This window comes from Fukomys damarensis, unplaced genomic scaffold, assembly GCF_012274545.1.
Source record: "Fukomys damarensis isolate Sample0158 unplaced genomic scaffold, DMR_v1.0_HiC HiC_scaffold_11, whole genome shotgun sequence".
Taxonomy (NCBI): domain Eukaryota; kingdom Metazoa; phylum Chordata; class Mammalia; order Rodentia; family Bathyergidae; genus Fukomys; species Fukomys damarensis.
This window is the reverse complement of record NW_022900923.1, coordinates 36,788,652-36,810,689: the sequence shown is the minus strand read 5'-3', so window position 1 is coordinate 36,810,689 and position 22,038 is coordinate 36,788,652. Positions and strand designations below refer to the sequence as shown.

Genomic DNA, 22,038 nt, shown 5'->3' with positions numbered 1-22,038 from the left:
GAACCTATTATATACATTATTTTTCATCAGAATCCAGAAATATGCATAAGACTCTGGCATCAGTAAAGACACAACTGTTACTTCACCGCTTTACCATTTACAAACTTCTCACTGTTTTTGCAAGCCAATTTTTCTTGCACCAAAATGTGTATTTGAAATTTGCTCTCCAATTACTGAGCAGGTGTTATGATGGGTTCATTATACCACGCTATGCTATTGTCAAACTATTAATTGGCTTCCATTGCATAAGCTCTCTTTTGCTAAGAATTTTCTAAACCTCTTTTCGAGGGTAAGGGACCCTAATTGAGTCAGTTTCCTTTGAAGAAGAAGTTGAGAATCATTAACATATCTAGTAAAAACATATATTTGGGATAATTACCCATTCCATGACTTGGGACAAACTATAATATTGACATTGCACTTTTTGTATTAGCATAAAACAGATTGACTCTAATAAATAAATCTCATTCATAATGAGTATAGAAATAATCTTAAAACTTGTAATTATTAACTATTTTGGCTTGGAAGAAAGAACAGTATAGGGCAGAGGATTTAGCTCAGTGGTGTTGCTGCCTGCTTTGCAAGTGCAAGGTCCTGAGTTTAATCCCCACTACTGCAAAACAAAAAACAAAACAAAGAACAGTGAAGTAGGCGCCAGAAGAGATTGACATGATAGATAGTATATGCTTAAGATATAATCTGTGAAGTCAGCTCTGCCACTGAGGAAATGACTTAAACATTCTGAGCCTAAGTTTCTCATCTATAAAATGGGGTCACTACTGCTTCCATGAGATAAAACATATAACGTCACACAGGAAGTACTAAATACATTTAAACTAATATATTAGTTTCAGGTTTGGATAAGTCTCATAACCCTTCTGCACTGATTTGTTATAAAGCTTCAATTAGATGGCCTTTAAGAAATGATTGTGTTCCATATAAAGCTAAAATAATTTTATTTCATGTATTACTATTGCAAGTACTTATCAAAAAAATCTGTAAGCTCAAAGGTTTTGCAGAACATATCTGATTTAATCACATTCTGCATGGACTATTGAGCTTTGTACAGCTAGATGAACCCAAACTATTTGCTGGAAGAAAAATGAACAAAGTTTCCATATTAAGATATTGGTAGAATTATTTAAGGGTCCATTAAATAGGAATGTTTTATTATATCATCAAACATATTAAAATATTAAGAAATAGATAAAAAAGTAATTATTTCTATTTACCAATAGGACAATTAGTGGAAGGACTGTGAATGTATTTTCTCCCATCCAACTACGAACCAGGCCTGACCTGCTTAGCTTCTGCTATCAGACAAGATCTGGTGTGTTCAGGGTGGTGAGGCCACCGATTGGGCATGAATTTTCTAACAGTAGATGTGGTAAGGGAAGGGAATATAAAGAAAGCCAATGAAAAGCTGAATCTATTTCCCAAAATAATTTTATAAAAGATATTTTCAAAATTAGGCTAAGGAATTGTGGAGTAAGAATTATCTCTGTCCTTTAAATTCTAACAGAGTTATATTAGCCTTTGCCTTAATTTTACCACTTATTAAAAAAATAAGCTGAATTTCACCATAAAGCTAAGCAAAGAAATATTTTCTCCCCCATAGAAAAATGCGCTAAGCCTGAACTGACAAATGGCTACATTGCTGATGTAAAATTACTGTACAAATTTCAAGAGAATGTGAGTTATACTTGTGCTTCAGGATACAAAACCACTGGTGGGAAGGATGAAGAAGTGATTCAGTGTCTTTCTGACGGATGGTCTTCTCAACCCACCTGTATGAAAGAACATGGTATGTGTGTAAGGATCATTTCTGCAAACCGAACTTTAGAGCCCATGAGGCTAGTGCTTTCTTCTATTGCTAAGCATTTCTATTTAACATAATTTATTTTCATGTCTGAAAATGTGGGAAGTTAAAATGTTTTCCTCAGATGCTAAGTATTTTTTTCCTCCAGGGGTTCTTAACTCCTGTAACTACTCCTGTAACTTCTACTTGGACTAATAGAAAAGAATTGAAATGAAAGATAGATATATAGATAGATAGATAGATAGATAGATAGATCTCTATATATCTTATATGTATATATCACTATTTTCTTTATTACAGGATAATTTGTTAGAATATTTTAAGTTGTTTGAAATGTACAAATCCACATAATCAAATTTGTTATTTCACAAGAGTTATTTGCGAGGCAAGCAACGGAACCACTGAGCCAAATCCCACCCTCACAAGAGTTGTTTGAATTGTGATCATTGGTCAAGTACAATGAATGTATCAGAATCTTAAGACTAGAAGACTGCTCAAGTTAACTCATGGAAGTAGGAAAAAAAGAGAGGCAAAAGCAAACTTTGACAGTTTTGCAATTTTGCCAAGGGTCAGTTTTGCCATATATATATTCTTAAGATTCAGTGAAAATGTATTTCGATATTTTAGGCTGTTGATGAAGTTCATAAAATAAATGACTTTCATTTTTTTAGAAACATGTTTAACCCCTGAATTACACAATGGAAATTATTCCACGACACAGAAAACATTCCAAGTGAAGGACAAAGTGAGATACCAGTGTGTTGCCGGTTACTACACAGCTGGAGGAAAGCAATCGGAGGAAGTGGAATGCCGCACATCCGGTTGGTCCCTGACACCAAAATGTACCAGTAGGTTCTCATTTTGAATAAAACTTACTTTTTAAATAAAATTTACTTATTTTCTGAAAAACTTCTCTCATAGAGAAGTGTTTATAAATTGTTATGCTAATTACATTTTCATATTTTTGTTGTTAGTGTTAATTACGTTAACAGTAGACTTTGATCATTTAAAGTTGGCAAATAGAATAAATACATTTTATTTCACAGAATTAAATTGAAATAATCCTAATGGTATTAATAGACAGAATTAATTCATAAGGTTTTACTTGTTAAAATAGAATATGACAAATATATTAGTTCTCTTGGATATGGCATGTAATGAGTTTGTTCTAGCAGGAGAAGTAAATACTCCTTTGCATTTTTATTTATTCTTTCACTTTTAGAATTAAAGTGTTCTTCTTTAAGATTAATAGAAAATGGATATTTTCATCCTGTAAAGCAAACCTATGAGGAAGGAGATGTAGTCCAGTTTTTCTGTCATGAAAATTATTATCTGAGTGGGCCTGACTTAATTCAGTGCTATAACTTTGGCTGGTATCCAGAATCTCCTGTATGTGAAGGTAAATTTTTAAATTTCACTCTTAGACCAATAACATCTCATATCTTTGGTTGGGGGGATACCGGAGATCGAATTTGGGACCTTGCGCTTGCGAGGCAGGTGGCAAAACTGCTGAGCTAAATCCCTGGCCCCTCCTCATACCTTGATTAACTTTAATTTCTGAGTCTTGAAAAAAATATCTGTGGGTGATATCTATTTCTAGACTGAAGATATTGATTAAAAATAAATATCTTTTAATCAATGCTAGTGGACATATCTTCTAAATTTAGTATTTTTAAATCTCCACTGTGAATTTAAAATCTCCTATTATAATTAGTAACTTTTAAAATCGGGAGTTGGAGCCAGCGATATAGCTCAGTGGAACTGCGCTTGCTCAGCCAAGCCCAGCATCCCTACTTCAATCCCCAGTACCGAAAAAAAAAAAACTGGGAATTATTAGATCCAACTACCCAAGCTAGTGGCTTTGTGAGGACACTTTCTTAATTGGAAACATATTTCCTGAAGTAAAACTTCAAATTCCAAAATAGTGGGGCAAGGCACTTAAAAAAGCAGAATAGTACACAGAAGTGAAAGTGGAAAATTAAATAATCTAATACAAGCTATTCTGAATGTAATAGTTAAGGTTGTATTTTTATCAGTGGGTATGTTCAATGAAATTATGTACACAGTGCTTAAATAAACATCAGTGATTCTAACTGGTTGTGTGTGTGTGTGTGTGTGTGTGTGTGTGTGTGTGTGTGTGTGATATTCACAAAAGTGATGGATAGAAAAGTCAAAATTACTAATTCTCTTCTAAAATTTCCAAAAGGAATACAGCATTTCTGACATCTTCATTTTAGCTCAGTGAAACTCATTCTGGATTTTTGGATTCCAGAACTGTAAGGGAATTCATTTGTACTGGTTTAAGCCACTAAACAGTAGTATTTTGTTACACTGGCAATAAGAAACTCATATAATCAGCATTTTATAGTTAATAATGGATTTTAATTCAGACAGACAGGAGCTCAGGAACAGAACTGTCACCTGCTATGAATTTACTGTGGAAGTTTGAGTTTTTTGGTTTTTTTTTTGAATATGGAAGAGATAATTGTGCCTACTTCAGAAAGCTATTTAAAGGAAATTGTGACTGTAAAATTCTTGCTGCTTTATTATCATTTCATGAGTTCATCAGTGCACCTCAAACTCAGCAGTTTCAAGTCACACCAGTGCATTATTTCAGTTTCTTTAGGTTAGGAGTCTGAGTGTAGTCTACTGGCTCTTCTGAATCGTAGTCTAACAAGGCCGCAATCAAGGTGGACTTGAAGTCTCACCTGAGGCTTGGTTGGGAATTACTTGTCCAGATTCACTGGGGCTCTTCACAGCATTTAGCACTTTGCAGACTGCTGAACTTGAGAGTCTCAGGTTCTTGTTGTCTGTCAGCTGGTGACAGCCCTCTGCCCCTTGTCGAGTCACCTTCTCCATCTGGAAGCTCATGACGTGGCCACTTGCTTCTTCAAAACCTGCAAGAAGAGAGAGACCTTTAGCAAGAATGATATTGCAAATTTGTGTTGCATAATCATGCATACAGAATCATGAATTCATCACGTTCACTGTACACTATTGTACACAAGTCAAAATTTCACACACGGAGAGGGCTGTTACACAAGGAAGTGAATTCTGGGAGGTGGGAGTCCTAGAGGCGTTCCTAGAATCTGACACACTTCTATGGTGCTTGACATCATGATCTAATTAGATCTCTATGTTTGCAATTGCATAACTAAACATACTGGTATTTGTCCATAAGGAAGAAGAAATAGGTGTCCTCCTCCACCTCTGCCTCTAAACTCCAAAATTCAAACATATTCCACAAGTTATCGTCATGGTGAAATAGTTCATATAGAATGTGAACCTAATTTTGGGATCCAGGGCTCAGAAGAAATACGTTGTGAAAATGGAAAATGGACAGAACCTCCAAAATGCATTGGTTGGTAACATCTTGAATAAACTTTACCTGAAATGAAATCTGCATACGTAGCCAAGTGGTCTCTTCTCTTTAAATTGTACTTTTTCAGAAGAAAAGGAGAAGGTCGCCTGTGGGGAACCACCCTTCATTGAGAACGGTACAGCAAACCTGCAGTCTAAGATTTATTACAATGGGGATAAAGTAACGTATAGATGTGAAAGAGGCTACCAACTCCATGGATCAAAGGAGATTACTTGTAACCGTGGAAAATGGACACTTCCCCCTGAGTGTGTTGGTACGTACACTACAATTAACATCAATAAATATCTAACCCTATAGGGCAAAATTTTTGTAGTGTTTATTTGATCTAGATACTCATAGACAGAGGCCACTGATTTCAAATGTTAGAAACATTTGGCTATTTTACCTGCTCTGCTACTCGTTTAGGTGTATAGAGCTATCTGTAGAATTTAAGTGGATGTAAAATAATTAGGATGGCAAAAATAAATGTGGCTGATGAGTTCTAATGAGTGTGCATTAATTGAGGCTGTGCTTTGTTAGAGGAGCAAATAAAGGCAGGTTGAATTGAATGACTGGCCACGGGCGTGGTGCACGTCCCGTCCCTGAATGTCCCACACTCTAGGATAGAGGACTGTGTTGTTGATTTTAGGTGAGTCCTGCTGATACCACTACCTTCCTGCCCTCCTTCTCACCTTTGATCCAATATTGAAGAAAGTTCCACAAACAAGTTTATCCTCAAGATATTCACTGTATAAGACAAAAGCTATAAAGGGTGCCAAATAAATTTGCAGAAGGTGAGAATGATTATAGAGAAAAAATGGTATTTTTATGAGTTAAAGGAGAACTGAGATGAAGAGAAATAAGAAGAAAAGTGGGTAAAGCCAAAGGGAAGTGTTAGAATTGATCATAATCTTTGTGCTAAAGAACATAATTTCCTTTCTATGCATTTTAGGAGTGTCTTTATTATAATTTGTTCACAATCAAGAGAGGGCAAAAATATGTATACATGTTCTTGCTGTCTATTCTTGTTCAGTAAATTTAAAAAAAAATACCTGAGCTGAACATTTCTTTTATTTCTGATGAACTTAGAATAGAAATCAATTGCCTGGATTCTATAGTATAAATCTTAAGATATCATAGTCTGGGTTACTGTTATGTAATTATATGTTGTTAAAAGTTCATATTAATTTAAAAATAACCTCTTTTCTTAGAAAATAATGAGAATTGTAAGCCTCCACCTGAAGTAACAAACGGGGCTGTTATCGATGGGTTATTGTCAAGTTATACAACAGGATCCTCGGTGGAATATAAATGCAATGAATATTATTTATTGAAAGGATCAAAAACATCTCAATGTGAACAAGGGAAATGGTCATCCCCACCTGTTTGCTTGGGTAAGAAAGAGAACACGCTGAATTTCTTTTACTATTATGCTTGTAATTGTATGTAAATTTCTTATAGCATTTATAGCATTGACACAATTTGTATAAATCTTTTTTTCTCAAATGTTTCACTACTCATTTATTTAAGTAGGAAATCTCTAATATCCTAGTGCCTGGTGCTATACTAGTTATTACTCCATTACTCTTTGAGGGAAATATACATAGCAAACAATTTACAATTTGAACCACTTTAGGTGTATGATTTAATATAGCATCAAGTACATTCAAATTTTGTGACCAATTACTTTTCATATTTTTCCCCAAACTGGAAACTTTCCCCAACTGTAGTTTTTAATGAGTCTGCTTGTAATGTCCTTACAATGTCATCTGGAGAGAAGACTAATCAGCCCAGTTCTTTCCTTGCTAGAACACATTGCTATTCGCTTTGCTGCAACAGCATCTTCACCCAGAGGATCATCTTTGTGACATCTTGTTGATCATATAAAACTGTTTATAGCTGCTCTTAGTATATTTGGGATTAAAGCATGACACAATGGACATGTATATTTCAGGTGGAGAATCAAGGCAGCTATCAAAACAGTTACTTTCACATAACCTTGAGAAAATATATATATATTTTTGTTTCAAACCAATAGATTTGCCTCCTTTTCTGACTTGCCTTGTTGAAGGTGCATTTAAAAGCAATCCAACTCCTCATTACAGTTACATCGAGCATGTTACATTACCATATAAATTCTTTAAAATTTGTTAGTTGTTTATTTATTTATTTTTTATTTTTTGGTACCAGGGATCGAACTCGGGACCTTGTGCTTGTGAGGCAGTCAGAGGAACCATTTAGCTAAATCCCTGGCCCACATAATATAAATTTTACAAGTGAGAAATGCATCCTAAGCTTCCTACAAATAAAACTATGAAATGTTCACTTTGAGACTTCCATGAATTTTAAAATATCGCTATTTTAAAGTACAAAAGCAAATAACTGTTATTTACCAAAATATTAATAATCGATGCAACTAAATGCAAAATATCAGAAATTTTATCTGAAACAATTAATGACTGTGATAAAAGTCTCCTAATTCATTTTCTACTTAACACAACAAAAAATACTAGCACACTATACAAATGTTAAGTATCTTGCTATTTTTCCACTTAAAATGCATTGTAAACATTATTGAACTTACTTCTACCTACATATTTTCACGGCTGCATGTTATTTCATAGTGCAGGTATGCCGTAATTAATAAAATCACTTTATTGATGAATGTTTAGTATGCAACAGTTTTACATTTCAAACAGTATGTTTCATAATTGAATATTTGTGCATTTGAAATCTTTATTTTGAAAATATTAATTATATTTATTTTGTCCCGGTTTTGTTTTCTTCTTTTTCATATTTCTTGAGTTAAAATTTCCAGACCAAAGAGATTTGGAATTTTAATTTTTCATAATTGCCACATTGTCTTTCCAAAGGTTTACTCTTATTTTTAACTCATCATGAATTGAAGTAAGAGTTTTTTCCAGGTATGGTAGTACATGCGTCTTATCCCAACATTTAGGACACTAAGGAAGATGCTGCAAATTCAAGGCCAGCCTGAACTACATAGCCAAAGCCTGTCTCCAAAATTTTTTTAAAGAAATAGTTTTCTTAATCTTTATCAACTTTGAGCATTTTAATCTTCACATTCTATTAATCTAATCAGAAAATTATTTTAATATGATCTGTTTATAATCAGTTTGGTATTTTTCAGTTTTTTTAGTGCCAATATATTTTTGCCATGAATGATTGTTTAGCCATTTTCCCATACTCATAAAAGTTTTATATATGATTATATTATGCATTTGGGAATCATACACTGTAACTATTTTTAATTTTTATTTATCTTTTTAAAAAACATAGATTAGTTTCGATCTTGACTCTTAAGCTCTTTTAACCTTTGTTTTATGGTTTCACCTTTCCAAATTATTCTTAGTATGCTGTTTCCATTCAGATTCAAATAGATCTTCACCTATACTTTTTCTACTGCTCTCATGTCTTCTTAAAAGTCCTTTATATTTTATGAAGTGATTGAGATAGAAGTGATATTTTATGTAATTGAATTGTAGTCACCCTGACTACAGAGCGTAGATTAAAATAGTGATGGGAAAGGTAAACATGAAACAATCTCACGCTGAGTGCCAAGGTTCAAAGAACTCTATCCTTCTTCATCTGGAGCAGTCAGTCCACGGCTTTTAGGTGTGGCGCCAAAGCGCATGCTGAAGGTCAGTCATTGTCAGGACAAGGAGGAGAGCTGTTCATAGCTTGCTTATCGGTGGGGATTGAGAATGGGCTGGCTACAGATGTGGGTGACAACATGGTGACAAGGAGTAGAATCTTCTATTCGGATTGTTACTGCGGACACGAGGCTTTCCATCCTCTGCCTGCTCCGGCTGCTCCTGCTCGATGGTCGCCTGACTCTTCCTCAAGTGAGCCAATCGGTCCTGCTCTCCCATCCTGCTCTTCATGCTGGGTGTTTCTTCTGGCAGAGGCCATGACACCTCACTGCTTCACCGTCTAAAGATGTCCTTAAATTATAAAACTCATATATTTACTTCATTTGTTATTTATTCCGGAATTTCAGCTAGACGGCAAGCTCTATGAGGTCATAGGTCTTTGCTTATCTATTGGTATATGCTAGTGGACAGTTTTCTATAATATTTGTACATTAAATAATCTTCCATTTCAAGCTTATTATTTTACCAAAAAGAAATCATGGTTAACCTAACTGGTTGGTCTTCCGCATTAATTTTAATGATTCAAATTAATTTATTTTAATCTATGACATAATGAAAATAGTAGGAAAGGTATAAATTAAATCATTTGATTGTAAAAAGGTATTATTATCTATATCTGTGAGGAACTTTAACAATGTCAAATATAAAATGTCATTTTTTGATGTTTGCTCTACTTTTTATTTTTTAACATGTTGCATTCATATTTGTCATATGAGTAGAGAATTTAAGAGAAACTTTTGCTTTTCAGAGCCATGCGCTGTTGATGTGGATCATATGAACAGAAATAATATAGAGATGAAATGGAAATATGAAGGAAAAGTCTTACATGGGGATTTAATCGATTTTGTTTGTAAACAAGGCTATGATTTGTCTCCATCGACTCCACTGTCCGAGTTATCTGCGCAGTGTAATAGCGGAGAAGTGAAATATCCTTTATGTGTCAGAAAAGGTAAAACGAGAATACTTTTTAGCAATTCTTCATGAATAGATATGAACGATCTTGATTAAAACTTTATATTTATGATCCTAAGCAGTTTTTCATCTTCTTTCCTCGTATCTATTACCTGGGAGTAATCCAACTTTCAGTGAGAAATTTCACTTAAGTGGGAAGACTAGGCTGATATATTTTAATGCCAAAAAGTCAGTCATATGAAGGAGAAAAGTCAAGAATTTCATTCATCTCATCAAACGATCAGAGGATTGCTTATTCTCATGTCAATACCGAACTCTGTAAAGCATCACTACTCAGGGTTTTCTGGACACCGCTCAGAAAGCAGCTTGATGCAGAATGTGAGATCTTGCGTGCTCCTTGTGACAGAGATTATTACTTTTAATACTTTTTTCTTTTGTTTTTTTTGAGACAGAGTCTAGCTATGAAGTTCAGGCTGGCCTTGAACTATTACTTTTAACTTGAGAAAAGGAAGACGATACATATGGAATGCAAGAGTCAAGAGAGATCTCGTACACTTTCACTTTTCATCTAGATGGAAAGGGAACGATAAAGCAATGATAGCACTTGATATTGATAATGTACTTACATTTTATAACATGGAATTCTAATTATAATAATATGTCATATAGCATGACATTATTGCAGACATGTTTCCAATACATAAAATATTTGACCAGTGCTCTAAATGCCTTTAACACAGTGCGCTACCTCATTTTATTTCTGTAGCAATTATTAAAGAACTTGATGCAATTCATTATAGACTTTAAAATCATTTTTGCAGAATCTAAAGGAATGTGTGCATCTCCTTCACTTATACAAAATGGAGTCATTCTCAGTTCAAAAGTAGGCACCTATGAGAATGGCTCCTCTGTAGAATACAGATGCTTTGATCACTATTTCCTGCAAGGATCTAAGGAGGCCCATTGCGTAGAAGGGGTATGGACTACACCACCATTGTGTTTAGGTAAGTACAGCATTACTAAATATGCATCTATGTAGTGAAATAAAATGTCATTGGAGTAAATATGACACTAATATAATGTTTAACTTGTATTTATGTTATTTTATTAGTATTTATATTTAATCACTGGCTTGTATTCTTTCCTCTAGGTTATGAATAATTGTAGTCCAATTTACTCCAATAAACACTTCTTAAGTGCAAACCATGCAGCAGGTGCTAGTTTGTTGTTTAGGCTATCAGACGTGTAAACACAGTTGTATGGACAACATATTAACAATTATCACTCAGTATAAGTGCTACTACAATAGAAAGCATGAGTACAATATGGGAACAAAGAAATGGCCTCCCTAATATGGAAAGATGAAGCAATTTAATGCCTTCTTGGCAAGGAAGCCTGCTAGAGGTCACCATGTTCACTGATATTCTCAGAAAGCAAAGAACGTATCTGTAAATAATAAGAAAATGTTCCTTTGTTTCCAATTCTGACTTGTTTCAATAATGCATCTTTATGTGTGGTGTTATGAGCACTTTTTAAAAAATTAGGTTAAAGATAAAGGAACATTCTATTCTAGTTTGCAAAAAGTATTTTTTAAATAATCTTCCATGAGTGTTTAATTTTATCAGCATCTGTTGGAATAATCAGGTGATTATTGCTTTTTTCCTGTACAGTAAGTGAATTATATTGCTTCCTTTATTGGGGTTATTTGTATTCATTTTCTTGTTTAAATTAATATCTAGGTTACAATTTAGCTTTAGTAGTTATTTATTTATTTTTATTTATTTATTTTTTTTGGTACCAGGGATCGAACTTGGGTCCTTGCATTTGCAAGGCAGGCAGAAGAACCACTGAGCTAAATCCCCTGCCCTAATATTTTGTTTTTTTTGAGACAGGGTCTCACTATGTGATAGAGACTGACCTGGAACTCACTATGTAGCCCAGGCTGGTCTCGAACTAACAGCGATCCTCCTGCCTCAGCCTCCCGAGTGCTGGGATTACAGGAATATGCCACCATGCCTGGCTAATTGTTTTTTAATATATGACATTAAGGATAACAAATTGCTGCCTGAGTACAACTTTAACTTCATCCCACAAATTTTTGTTTGTGATTTGTTCTCAGTGCAGAGGATTAAAACCAGGGCCTTCAAATTGAGCTACATGTTCCCTTTTTTCTTTCTTTTTTTTTTTTTTTTTAACTTTGAGACAGGTCCCTAAGTCAGTAAGTTTCCTAGGATGGGCTCAAAGTTGTGATCTTCCTGCCTCAGCCTCCCAGAGTCCTAGGATCACAGGTGTATGCCACCAGCCCAGCTTTCACATGTTTTAATACTTTGGATTTTTACTATCATTTATTTTAAAATTTATAATATCCATTTTGAGGTGTTTTATATGTTCAGAATCATTATAGAATTTCTTTTTAAAGCTTTAACCATTAGGGGCATTTTCTAGGTTTCTACAGTTTTAGTTATTGATTTAACAAATGTGTTTTGTTAGGATATACATTTTCATCTTTGGAAAACTTAACTTTCTCAGTTTTGGTTTGACTGTTCCATATAGGTCAATGGAGTTGAATTTTGCTTTTTAATAAGTTCATAGATGTGCAGATTTGTGTTTGATTATTTTCTTGTCAGTTACTAAGAGAAGTATTTTTGATTGTCTCCATGCTTTTAAAAACATTTCTCATTTCAATTTTACTAGCTTTTGATTTTGTATTTTAATGCTATTGTAGTAGGTATGCAGAAATTTAGGCATATTAAATCTTTTTTTTTTTTTTTTTTTTTTTTTTGACAGGGTCTCACTGTATAGTTGAGACTGACCTGGTACTCACTATGTAGCCCAGGCTGGTCTCAAACTCAAAGCGATCCTCCTGCCTCAGCCTCCGGAGTGCTGGGGTTACAGGTGTGCACCACGACGCCCAGCCTAGGCATGTTAAATCTTGATGCATTGGCCTTCTGCAATTTAAAAGGACTCTATCTATAGAAATGTTTCATTTCTTTTGTTGTCTTGGAGTTAGAATTTTCTGAATCATAGAGCTTTGGCAAACATTTTCACAGTAAACATTTTCTATCTTTTGTCTTTCAACTTTCTCATTTTTTACTTTTAATGTGCATTTCTTTAACATGCACTTCTTATAAGGAATCTATTTAAATTTTTAAAAATTAAATAAAAATTTAAAAATATAGTCAATCTGATAATATTTTTCTTTGAAATGAAGTCGTTGATTTACTTGTATATTTGGATTAGAACTATCATTTTATTATAGTACACATTATTCTCATTATTCTATATTTAAATGTTTTATTCTGTTGATTTCATGGATAAATTAATTTTCATTCTACTATTTAACCCTCATTATCTTCATTATACTTTCCTCCAGCTTTCTCTTAATGTTCTCATAAATATCATATTATACAACCTCAATTTTATAATCCAATATGTTAGATTTTTATCATTTCTCTAGGCCATTAAGATGTTTTAACTCTATTTAAAAGTTCCAGTTTTTGTAATATTTTACAGTTTTTGTATTATGGTGTCACGCACTCTAATTCTATGTATAATTTAAGCTCCACAGATCTTATTAACCTTATTATTTGTCCAACAATACTCTTTCAGGTTTACTCATATATTTATCAATGAACTTGCCCTCATCCTTTCTAGTTTGTTGTTGTTGTTTCTCCCTAGGATAATTTTACTTAGCCAGAAAAAAATTATTTCTTCATTATCTTCCAGCTTTTGTTTGATTGTAAATATCTTTGCTTTCCTTAATTTTCAATGGATTTTTGTTTTTCTTTTTTCCATAGCTAATCTCTTACTTAATTAAACCTTGTCTTGATCAAAAAAGTAACTCATGAAAGTATTTTTAAAAATTTAGCTTGCCTAATTCCAGTATATATAGAAAGGATAATATATCACTATAAATTTGAATATAATTTAGAATGTATGTTAATTTTTTCCTTTTCCATTATTATCTATGCAGAATACTTATCTTTTAAAGTCTGTCTTATTTTCCTTAACATGATGATCTCCAATTCCATTTTGCTACAAATGACGTGATATAATTTTATACCTCATCTGCAAAGAAATACATAGACTGAAAGTGAAAGGATGGAACACGATATCCCAAGTAAATGGTATCCAAAAGTAAGCAAAAAAACCTAAACTCACATCTGACAAAGCAAATTTCAAGACAAAATTAATAATGGAGACAAAGAAGATCACTACCTATTGGTAGAGGGAACAATTCACCCAAAAGATATAATTCTAAATATATATGTACTGAATATTGGTGTATTCAATTTCATGAAACAAGCAATACTGGTCATAACAGGGCAGATAGGCCCCAATAAAATAATAGTGGGTGACTCTAATATCCCACTCTTACCAACACATAAGTCACCTGGACAAAATATCAACAAAGCAATATCAGAGTTAAGCTACAATATAGACAAATGGACTTAAAAGACATCTAAAAATCATTTCATCTAAAAATTTCAAAATTCACTTTTCAGGAGCTCATGAAACATTCTTCACCATGGATCATATTTTAAGTTATAAAGCAAGTCTCAGCAAGGACAAAAAATTCAAAGGATTTCTTGCAACTTATCAGATCAAAATAGAATGAAGTTAGAAATCAATAGTAAGAGAAAACACAAAAGCTACATGAACACATGGATACTGCACAGCACACTTTTGAATGATTGGTAGGTCATTGATGAAATCCAAAGGGAAAATTTAAAAATAGCATACTAAAATTTGGGATATGGCAAAAGTAGTTCAAAGAAAGAAATTTATACCTAGTAGTGCCTACATTAAAAGGTCTGAAGAACACAAATAAATATCCTAATGATACAATTCAAAGTCTTAGAAAATCAAGACGGCACACTCCTGTAATCCCAGCACTTGGGAGGCTGAGGCAGGAGGATCGCTGTGAGTTCGAGACCAGCCTGGGCTACATAGTGAGTTCCAGGTCAGTCTCAACTACATAGTGAGACCCTATCTCAAAAATCAAGATGGAGTTCAACCCAAAACCAGTAAAGGGAAGAAATAAAGATCAAAGCTGAAGGCAATAAAATGGAGAGTAAAAGAACAATATAAAAGTTCAATTAAATAAACCATATTACTTTAAAAAGATAAACAAGTTGGATAAACCCTTATGCGGCTAACCAAAAGAGTAAAATGACCCGAATTAAAAGAATCAGAAGTGAAAAAAGGAGATATTACAATGGATAATATTGAAATCTGGAGGATCAGGGACTGTTTTGAAAACTTATATTCCAATAATTTGGAAATGTAGAAGAAATGAATAAATTTCTAGACACATAGGACCCCAAAACAAACCGAGGGGATATATAAAACCGAAATAGTTCAATCATAAGCAGTGAGATTGAAGCAGTAATAGTCTTCCATAAAAGAAAACCTTAGACAGATTCTCTGATAAATGTTATGAAATCTTTAAAAGAGAACTAAAACCAATGCTCCTCAAGCCATTCCTGAAATAAGAATAAGAATGTTTCCAAAATTTTCCACTAACGCTACCATCACTCTGATACAAAAACCAGATAGAACACAACAAAGAAACCATAGACTGATATCCTTGATGAACATAGACACAAAAGTCCTCAATGAAATTCTTGCAAGTTGAATTCAGCAGCACACTGAAAAGATCATACATCATGATCAAGTTGGTTTCATTTTGGAGACTGCAAGGATAGTTCAACATATAAAAATTATTATTTTTAAATTTTTTTCTTTGAGTTTATTGGTACTTTTTAAGTATACAGTGCAGTCACAATCATCATTGAAGTCTTGTACCCTTGCATGACAGATCTTCTCATTTTTTCCCCATACCCCTGCCCTTTCTTCACTCCACCCCCTCCCCTATTTACAAAGACTTTGTTTCCATTGTTTACTTTTCTCATATTTTTTTCTTTTCCCTTATTTCCTTTGCCCCACCCTTCCCACTTTCCCTATACCATTTTCCCTTTTCTTCCTATTTCACACTATCAGTTATACAATTTGGATCTTATTTACACTTCTGGTTTTTCACAAGAGAGAAACTATTCAGTATTTACACATGGTTGTCTCATTTATTTCACTTGAGAGTATGACCTCAATATGCATCCATTTTCCTATGAATGACTCTAATTTCTCATTCTTTATGGCTGAGTAGTACTCAGTTTTATAGAAAAACCTCATCTTCTTTATCCAGTCTCCAACTGATGGGCAAATGGGCCGTTTCCAAGTTTTAGCTATTACAAACTGTGCCACTATAAACATAGGTGCACATATATCTCTGTGATATGATTCTTTTAATTCTTTTGGAAAGATACCCAGCAGAGGGATGGCTGGGTCAAATGGAACCTATAGTCCCAGCTATTTGAGGTATCTCCATATTGATTTCCATAGTGGTTGCACCAGTCTGCACTCCCACCAACAATGGAGAAGGGTTCCTTTCTCCCCACAACCCCGCCTACATTTGTTATTGGTTGATTTCTTGTTAGCAGCCATTCTTTCTGGGGTGAGGTGGAATCTCTGTGTTGTTTTTACCTACTTATCTCGAATGACCAATGATGTTGAGCATTTTTTCACATATTTATTTGCTGTTTTTACTTCTTGTCTCAGAAAAGTTTGTTCATTTCAGATGCCCATTATTGAATCAGGTCTTTATATTTGGGAGGCCTGATTTTTTTGAGTTCTTTATATATTCTACATAACAGTCCTTTGTCTGAGGAGCAGCTGGTAAAAAAAAAAAAATTTCCCACATTGTAGGTTGTTTCTTAGCTCTGTTGGTGGTTTTTCTTGCAGTGCAGAAGCTTTTTAATTATACGAGATCCCAGTTGTTGATTCTTGGTGCTAGTTTCTGTGCTACTGAGGATTTGTTCATAAAGTCTTTTCCTATTCAATGTCTTTGAGAGTTCCGCCTAACCTATCTTCCAGAAAGTTTAGTGTTTCTGTTTTAATATTTAGATCTTTTATCCCTTGGATTTTAGTTGAGTGCATGGTGAAAGATAAGGGTCTAATTTTAATCTTTCACAAATTGAAATCCAGTTTTTCCAACACAGTTTACTAAAGAGGCTATCTTTCCTCCACTGAGGATGGTTGGCCCCTTTGTCAAAGATGCGGTAGCTGAGTACATCTGGAATTGTTTCTGTATCTTCCAATCTATTCTATTGATCCTCAGGTCTTTTTCTTTGCCAGTACCATGCTGATTTTATCACAGTGGCTTTGTAGTATAATTTCAAGTTGGGGATTGTGATACTTCCATCATTTCTTTGTTGCCTAGAATGGCTTTTGCTCTTCTACTTCTCTTCTTGTTCCAAATGAATTTTTGGAATATTTTCTCTAGTTATGTAAAATATACTGTTGGGATTTCAATTGGTATTGCATTGAATCTGTACAGCAGGATTGGTAGTATGGCCATTTTCACTATGCTGATTCTTCCTACCCAGGAGCAGGGGATGCCTTTCCATTTTCTTTTATCCTTTGATCTCTTTTTTCAGAGTGCTGTAGTTTTCAGTGTAGAGGTCTTTTGCTTCCTTCATTAGGTTGATTCCTAGATACGCCATTTTTTTTTGATACTATTGTGACAGGAATTGTTTCCCTAATTTCTCTCTGAGTGAGTCTGTTATTTGTGTACAAGAAGACTATTGATTTTTAAGTATTGAACTTGTATCCAGCTACACTACTGAATCTGTCAATTAAGTCTAGAAGTCTTTCGGCCAAGTCTTTTGGGTCTTCTATGTAGTGTCATATCATCAGCAAATAATGACAGTTTAACTTCTTCATTTCCTATCTTTATTGCTTTAATTTCTTTCTTATGTCTAATCGCCATGGCTAATGTTTCCAGAACTATATTGAACAGGAGTGGTGATAGTGGACATCTTTGTCTTATTCCTGATTTTAGTATGAAGATTTTCCGTTTTGGGACATTTAATATGATATTGATTGTTGGTTTTTCATAGATAGCCTTTATCAAGTTGAGATAATGACCATCTATTTAAATTTTCTGCTGGGTTTTTATCATGCATGGGTGTTGAATTTTGTTGAATGCTTTCTCTGCATCTATTGAGATGATTATATTATTTTTGTCCTTGACTCTGTTAATATAGTATATTACATTTATTGATTTACATATGTTGAACCATTCTTGCATCCCTGGAATAAATCCGACTTGGTCAGGGTGCATGATCTTCTTAATCTGTATTCTGTTTGCCAGTATCTTATTGAGGATTTTTGCATCTATGTTCATTAAGGAGATTGGCCTGTAGTTCCCTGACAAAACTAGGAATAAGACTATATAAGAGAAACCCAAACCCAGCTATACACTCAGTAAGGGGAAACTGAAAGCAGTTCCTCTAAAATTGGGAGCAATACAAGGGTGTCTACTCACCAATCTCATTTAATATGGTACTTGAAAGTTTAGTCAGAGCCATCAGACAAGAGAAAAACTAGAAAAAATACAAATAGAAAAGGAGGAAGTCAAATTGTCCCTGACATGATTGTATTTTTAGAAAACTTTAAAGCTTCCACCAAAAGACTATTAAAACTAATATAGTCGGGGATTTAGCTCAGCAGCACCATGCCTGCCTTGCAAGTGCAAGGTCCTGAGTTCTATCCCTGGTACAAAAAAAAAAAAAAACCCTAATATAAACAAATACAGCAATTAGCAAAACCAACATACAAAAGCCAGTAGCTTTTATACACACTGGTAATTATCCCACTGAGAGGAAAATCAGGAAAACAATTCCATTCATGAAAGCTTAAAACACCTTCTTATAAACCTAAACAAAGAGGTAAAAGACCCCCTACAAGGAAAATTATAAAACATGGAAGAAAGAAATTGAAGAATACTGTCTTAGTCACTTTCTTGTTGCTGGGGAAAATATACCCAAAATCCACAATGTACAGGAGTAGAGGTTTATTTTGACTCACAGTTTCAACCTATGGTCTGCTGGATCCGAGGCAAAAACAGCATAACAGAGGGGTGTGGGTGGAGGACAGCACTCATTCCACGGTAACTCCGATGCAAAGAGGGAAAGGAGAAGCTAGGTAGGGACGCACAGCCTTTCAGGTCATGCGCCCAAGAGACTTGCCGCTTTGGCTGGGCTCAACTTCCTAACAGCACCTTCAGCCCCTCAGAGCCAGTCACCTTCCCAAAAGCCCACCTCTAAACACATAGGGGGGACCCTAAGAAAGACACTAAAAGATGGAAAGACCCCTATGTATGGATGGCAGAGTGAATGTGGTCAAAATGCCCATATTATTGAAGGATGTTTATTCCTGATGCAGATTTCTAGCTTGACTCTTATTTTATTTTGGTGCTTTTTTAAAAATGTCATTTTATCCTTTTGTTTTTTAAGATAACAAGTATTTTTATTCAGTATCATTCAAAACATTTTTATTGGCAAATATTAATTACACAGAAAGATGGCTTTGTTGTGGCATATTCATGGTTCCGTATATTGTATTCTGGTTCCAGTTTTCTAATGATTATTAAGTAATTAAATGTCATTGTTAATGGAACTTCTTGAAAATTATGCATCCTTCTGTACCGTTTTTGAGGTCTTTCTTTTTCCTTATTCTCAACAATTATTTAAGTTGGACTAAATATGGGTTTCTTTGTGTATTTTATTCTTCAAGTTGTTAGTATTTCTTAAATCTTGAAGTGCTTGATATCTTTTGTAGGTTTTAGAAATAGTTGGCTAATATCTTTTCAGAAATTACTGTTGTTACGTATTCTCTCTTCACCCTTTCTGTTATTCCTTATATATATCACATCTTTCTGTAATCATCTTTTTAAACTATATACTTTTCTCTCTCTGTATCTTCTATTTTACTTTCATAATTTTCTACTGATTTGTTTTAGAATAAAAAAAAATCATCTCTTGGTTTTAATTTGGCAGTTTTCTTCCAGTTCAGCAATCTTCCTTTTAGACATGCCCAGTGTCCTTTAAATTCAGCTCTTGAGTTCTCCATCTCAGTGATTACCTTTTTGCTTCTAGAATTTTCACTTCATTCTGTTTTTTAAATTTGAAACACCTGGTGAAGGATTCTATTTGTTGTTGTTGTTTTTTTTTTTATTTAAGACAGGGTCTCACTATGTAGTTGAAACTGACCTGGAACTCACTATGTCACCCAGGCTGGTCTTGAACTCAGAGCGATCCTCCTGCCTCAGCCTCCCGAGTGCTGGGATTATAAACGTGCGCCACAACACCCGGTTTAGGATTCTATTTTGATACCAAGTGTTGAACTGTAAGAATTGCACTTCTCTGTAAGTCTGTGTCTGTACAGGCCAGTATCAAGATCATCTTGTAGGCCCTTTTCTATTTTCTAGCCTCATTTCTGATATTTCTATTAATAATTGGTTGGTTATCAAATCTTGTGTGGGAAATTTCAGCAGTTTAAGACTATGTAATTGTATTCCTTAGAGAATACTCTTCTCATCCTCTGGCTGAATATTAGGCTATGGACACATTGTCTCAATCCAATTGGAAATGAACCTTCCAGTGTTCTTTTCAGACGTGTGTTTACATAGAATGCAACCTTCCACAGTTCTGTCAAGTTTTGTTTGTGTACCTACCTCCTTCTTCACTGATGTATCAACTTGGAGACTGCCAAATGACTAGCACAGCTATTTATTCTATCTTCATGGCTCTTCCTCGTCTTCTGTACCAGCCAGTACCCAGCAAATAGCTCAAGGGAAAGACAGAGCAGAACATCAAGCTCATTTTTCTGTATTTGTCCCTGTGAGGTTTTTTATTTTTTGGTACCGGGGATCGAACTCGGGTCCTTGAGTGGCGGAACCACTGAGCTATATCCCCGGCTTCTCTGAGCTTTTGAATCTTCAAGTCTCGGCTGCCTTGGCAAACCCAAACTCCAATTTTCCTGTCCCCAACCCCATGAGACTTTCAAAAGCTCTGCTAGCTCTACACCTGTTATTGACTGTTCTAGTGTTTTAGCTCAGATGAGAATTAATGAATACACTAGCAGGAAAATAGCACATAGTTGAGCTCATCTAAATGAACTTCTTTCTAGAACTTTAGCTTGTTAACTGCCTAGGAGATTCTCTGATGCCCTGAAATACTTGCTTTTTGTCTGTTTCCCAGATTTTTCTAGACCTTGGTAGAAGTGTTGGTTTGATGTAATCCACTCTATCATAGCTGAAAGCAATCTCTGAATCAATTTTTAGTTAAAATTGTTTAATCAATGCTTTCATTATAAGCTCACGTTTCATAAGCCAGTGACATTCTAAACTAGAGCCTCTCATTTCCCCATTTTTGCTACAGTGGGGGTTGAACCAGGGCCTTCACACTCAGCCTTATTCTCAGCTCTCCCCTTTTTTTTCTCTTCTTTTAAGACAGGGTCTTTTAAGTCACTACATTGCCTAGGCTGATCTTGAACTTGTAGTCCTCCTGGCTTAGTTTCCCAGACTACTGGAATTAAAGACACATGCAGCTACTATTATTTCATTTATAAAACTCTTTTACAGTGACTCCAAAGATTCTAAATAGTCCTCTTAATAATTCTCATTCAGATTATTGTTTATAACCCTAAATCATAATGTTTGACACATGGCATTCAATAAATATGAGGAAAAATATCTGAATAAGTAAGTTTCTCAATGATTTACTTGTATGTTCGTTATACTGTATTAGAAACCCTGGACCTTTTTCCTATCTCAGAAGTTATTCATTAGTACTACATCATTCAAGAGACAAATAAAGATACACACATAAACACACACACACACACACACTCACACAGACCATCTTGTAAAATATTTTTATGCTTGAAAATTTTAAAACATCAATCTTTTGTCTGGGAAAAATCAGAGAGTACTTGAATATCCTAATACTTTTAAATTTTTCTTTTGTTTTGCTCTAATATATATAGGAAAGAACAGAGTAAAACTTTGAGAACTTTGAATTTAAAGTATAAAGAGAAAAAGACTGTCAACTGCTTTGGATAATATCAGGTCAATAAATTTTGGATCCAGTTTGAGAGTCAAGATTGTTTTTATATTACCTGTCCAGTAATCAGTGGTTTATCTCACGAATGTTTTCTTTGAACTCTCTGAAGAAGAAAAATGGAAAAATAGCACAATTTTAATGAATGCTAGTAACTGTCAATGCTTCCCAAAACACTTTATTTTGTTTGCTGTCTTTTTAAAACCTAATGGGGCTGGGGATTTAGCTCAGTGGTTCTGCTGTTTGCCTTGTAAGTGCAAGGTCCCAAGTTCCATCCCTGGTACAAAAAAAAAAAAAAAAAAAAAAAGA

At 34.3% G+C, this 22,038-nt stretch overlaps 1 protein-coding gene across 1 annotated transcript in view; it reads left to right on the top strand.

Moving 5' to 3' along the window:
- Positions 1-22,038, top strand: part of F13b (coagulation factor XIII B chain) — a 30,642-nt gene that overhangs the window by 6,092 nt on the left and 2,512 nt on the right. Inside the window, exons 3-10 of the mRNA XM_010635406.3 lie at positions 1,619-1,804; positions 2,491-2,667; positions 3,042-3,218; positions 5,001-5,180; positions 5,269-5,454; positions 6,392-6,574; positions 9,603-9,803; positions 10,588-10,770. Of these exons, the coding sequence (XP_010633708.1) occupies positions 1,619-1,804; positions 2,491-2,667; positions 3,042-3,218; positions 5,001-5,180; positions 5,269-5,454; positions 6,392-6,574; positions 9,603-9,803; positions 10,588-10,770 (1,473 nt within the window). The remainder of the gene's footprint in view (positions 1-1,618; positions 1,805-2,490; positions 2,668-3,041; positions 3,219-5,000; positions 5,181-5,268; positions 5,455-6,391; positions 6,575-9,602; positions 9,804-10,587; positions 10,771-22,038) is intronic.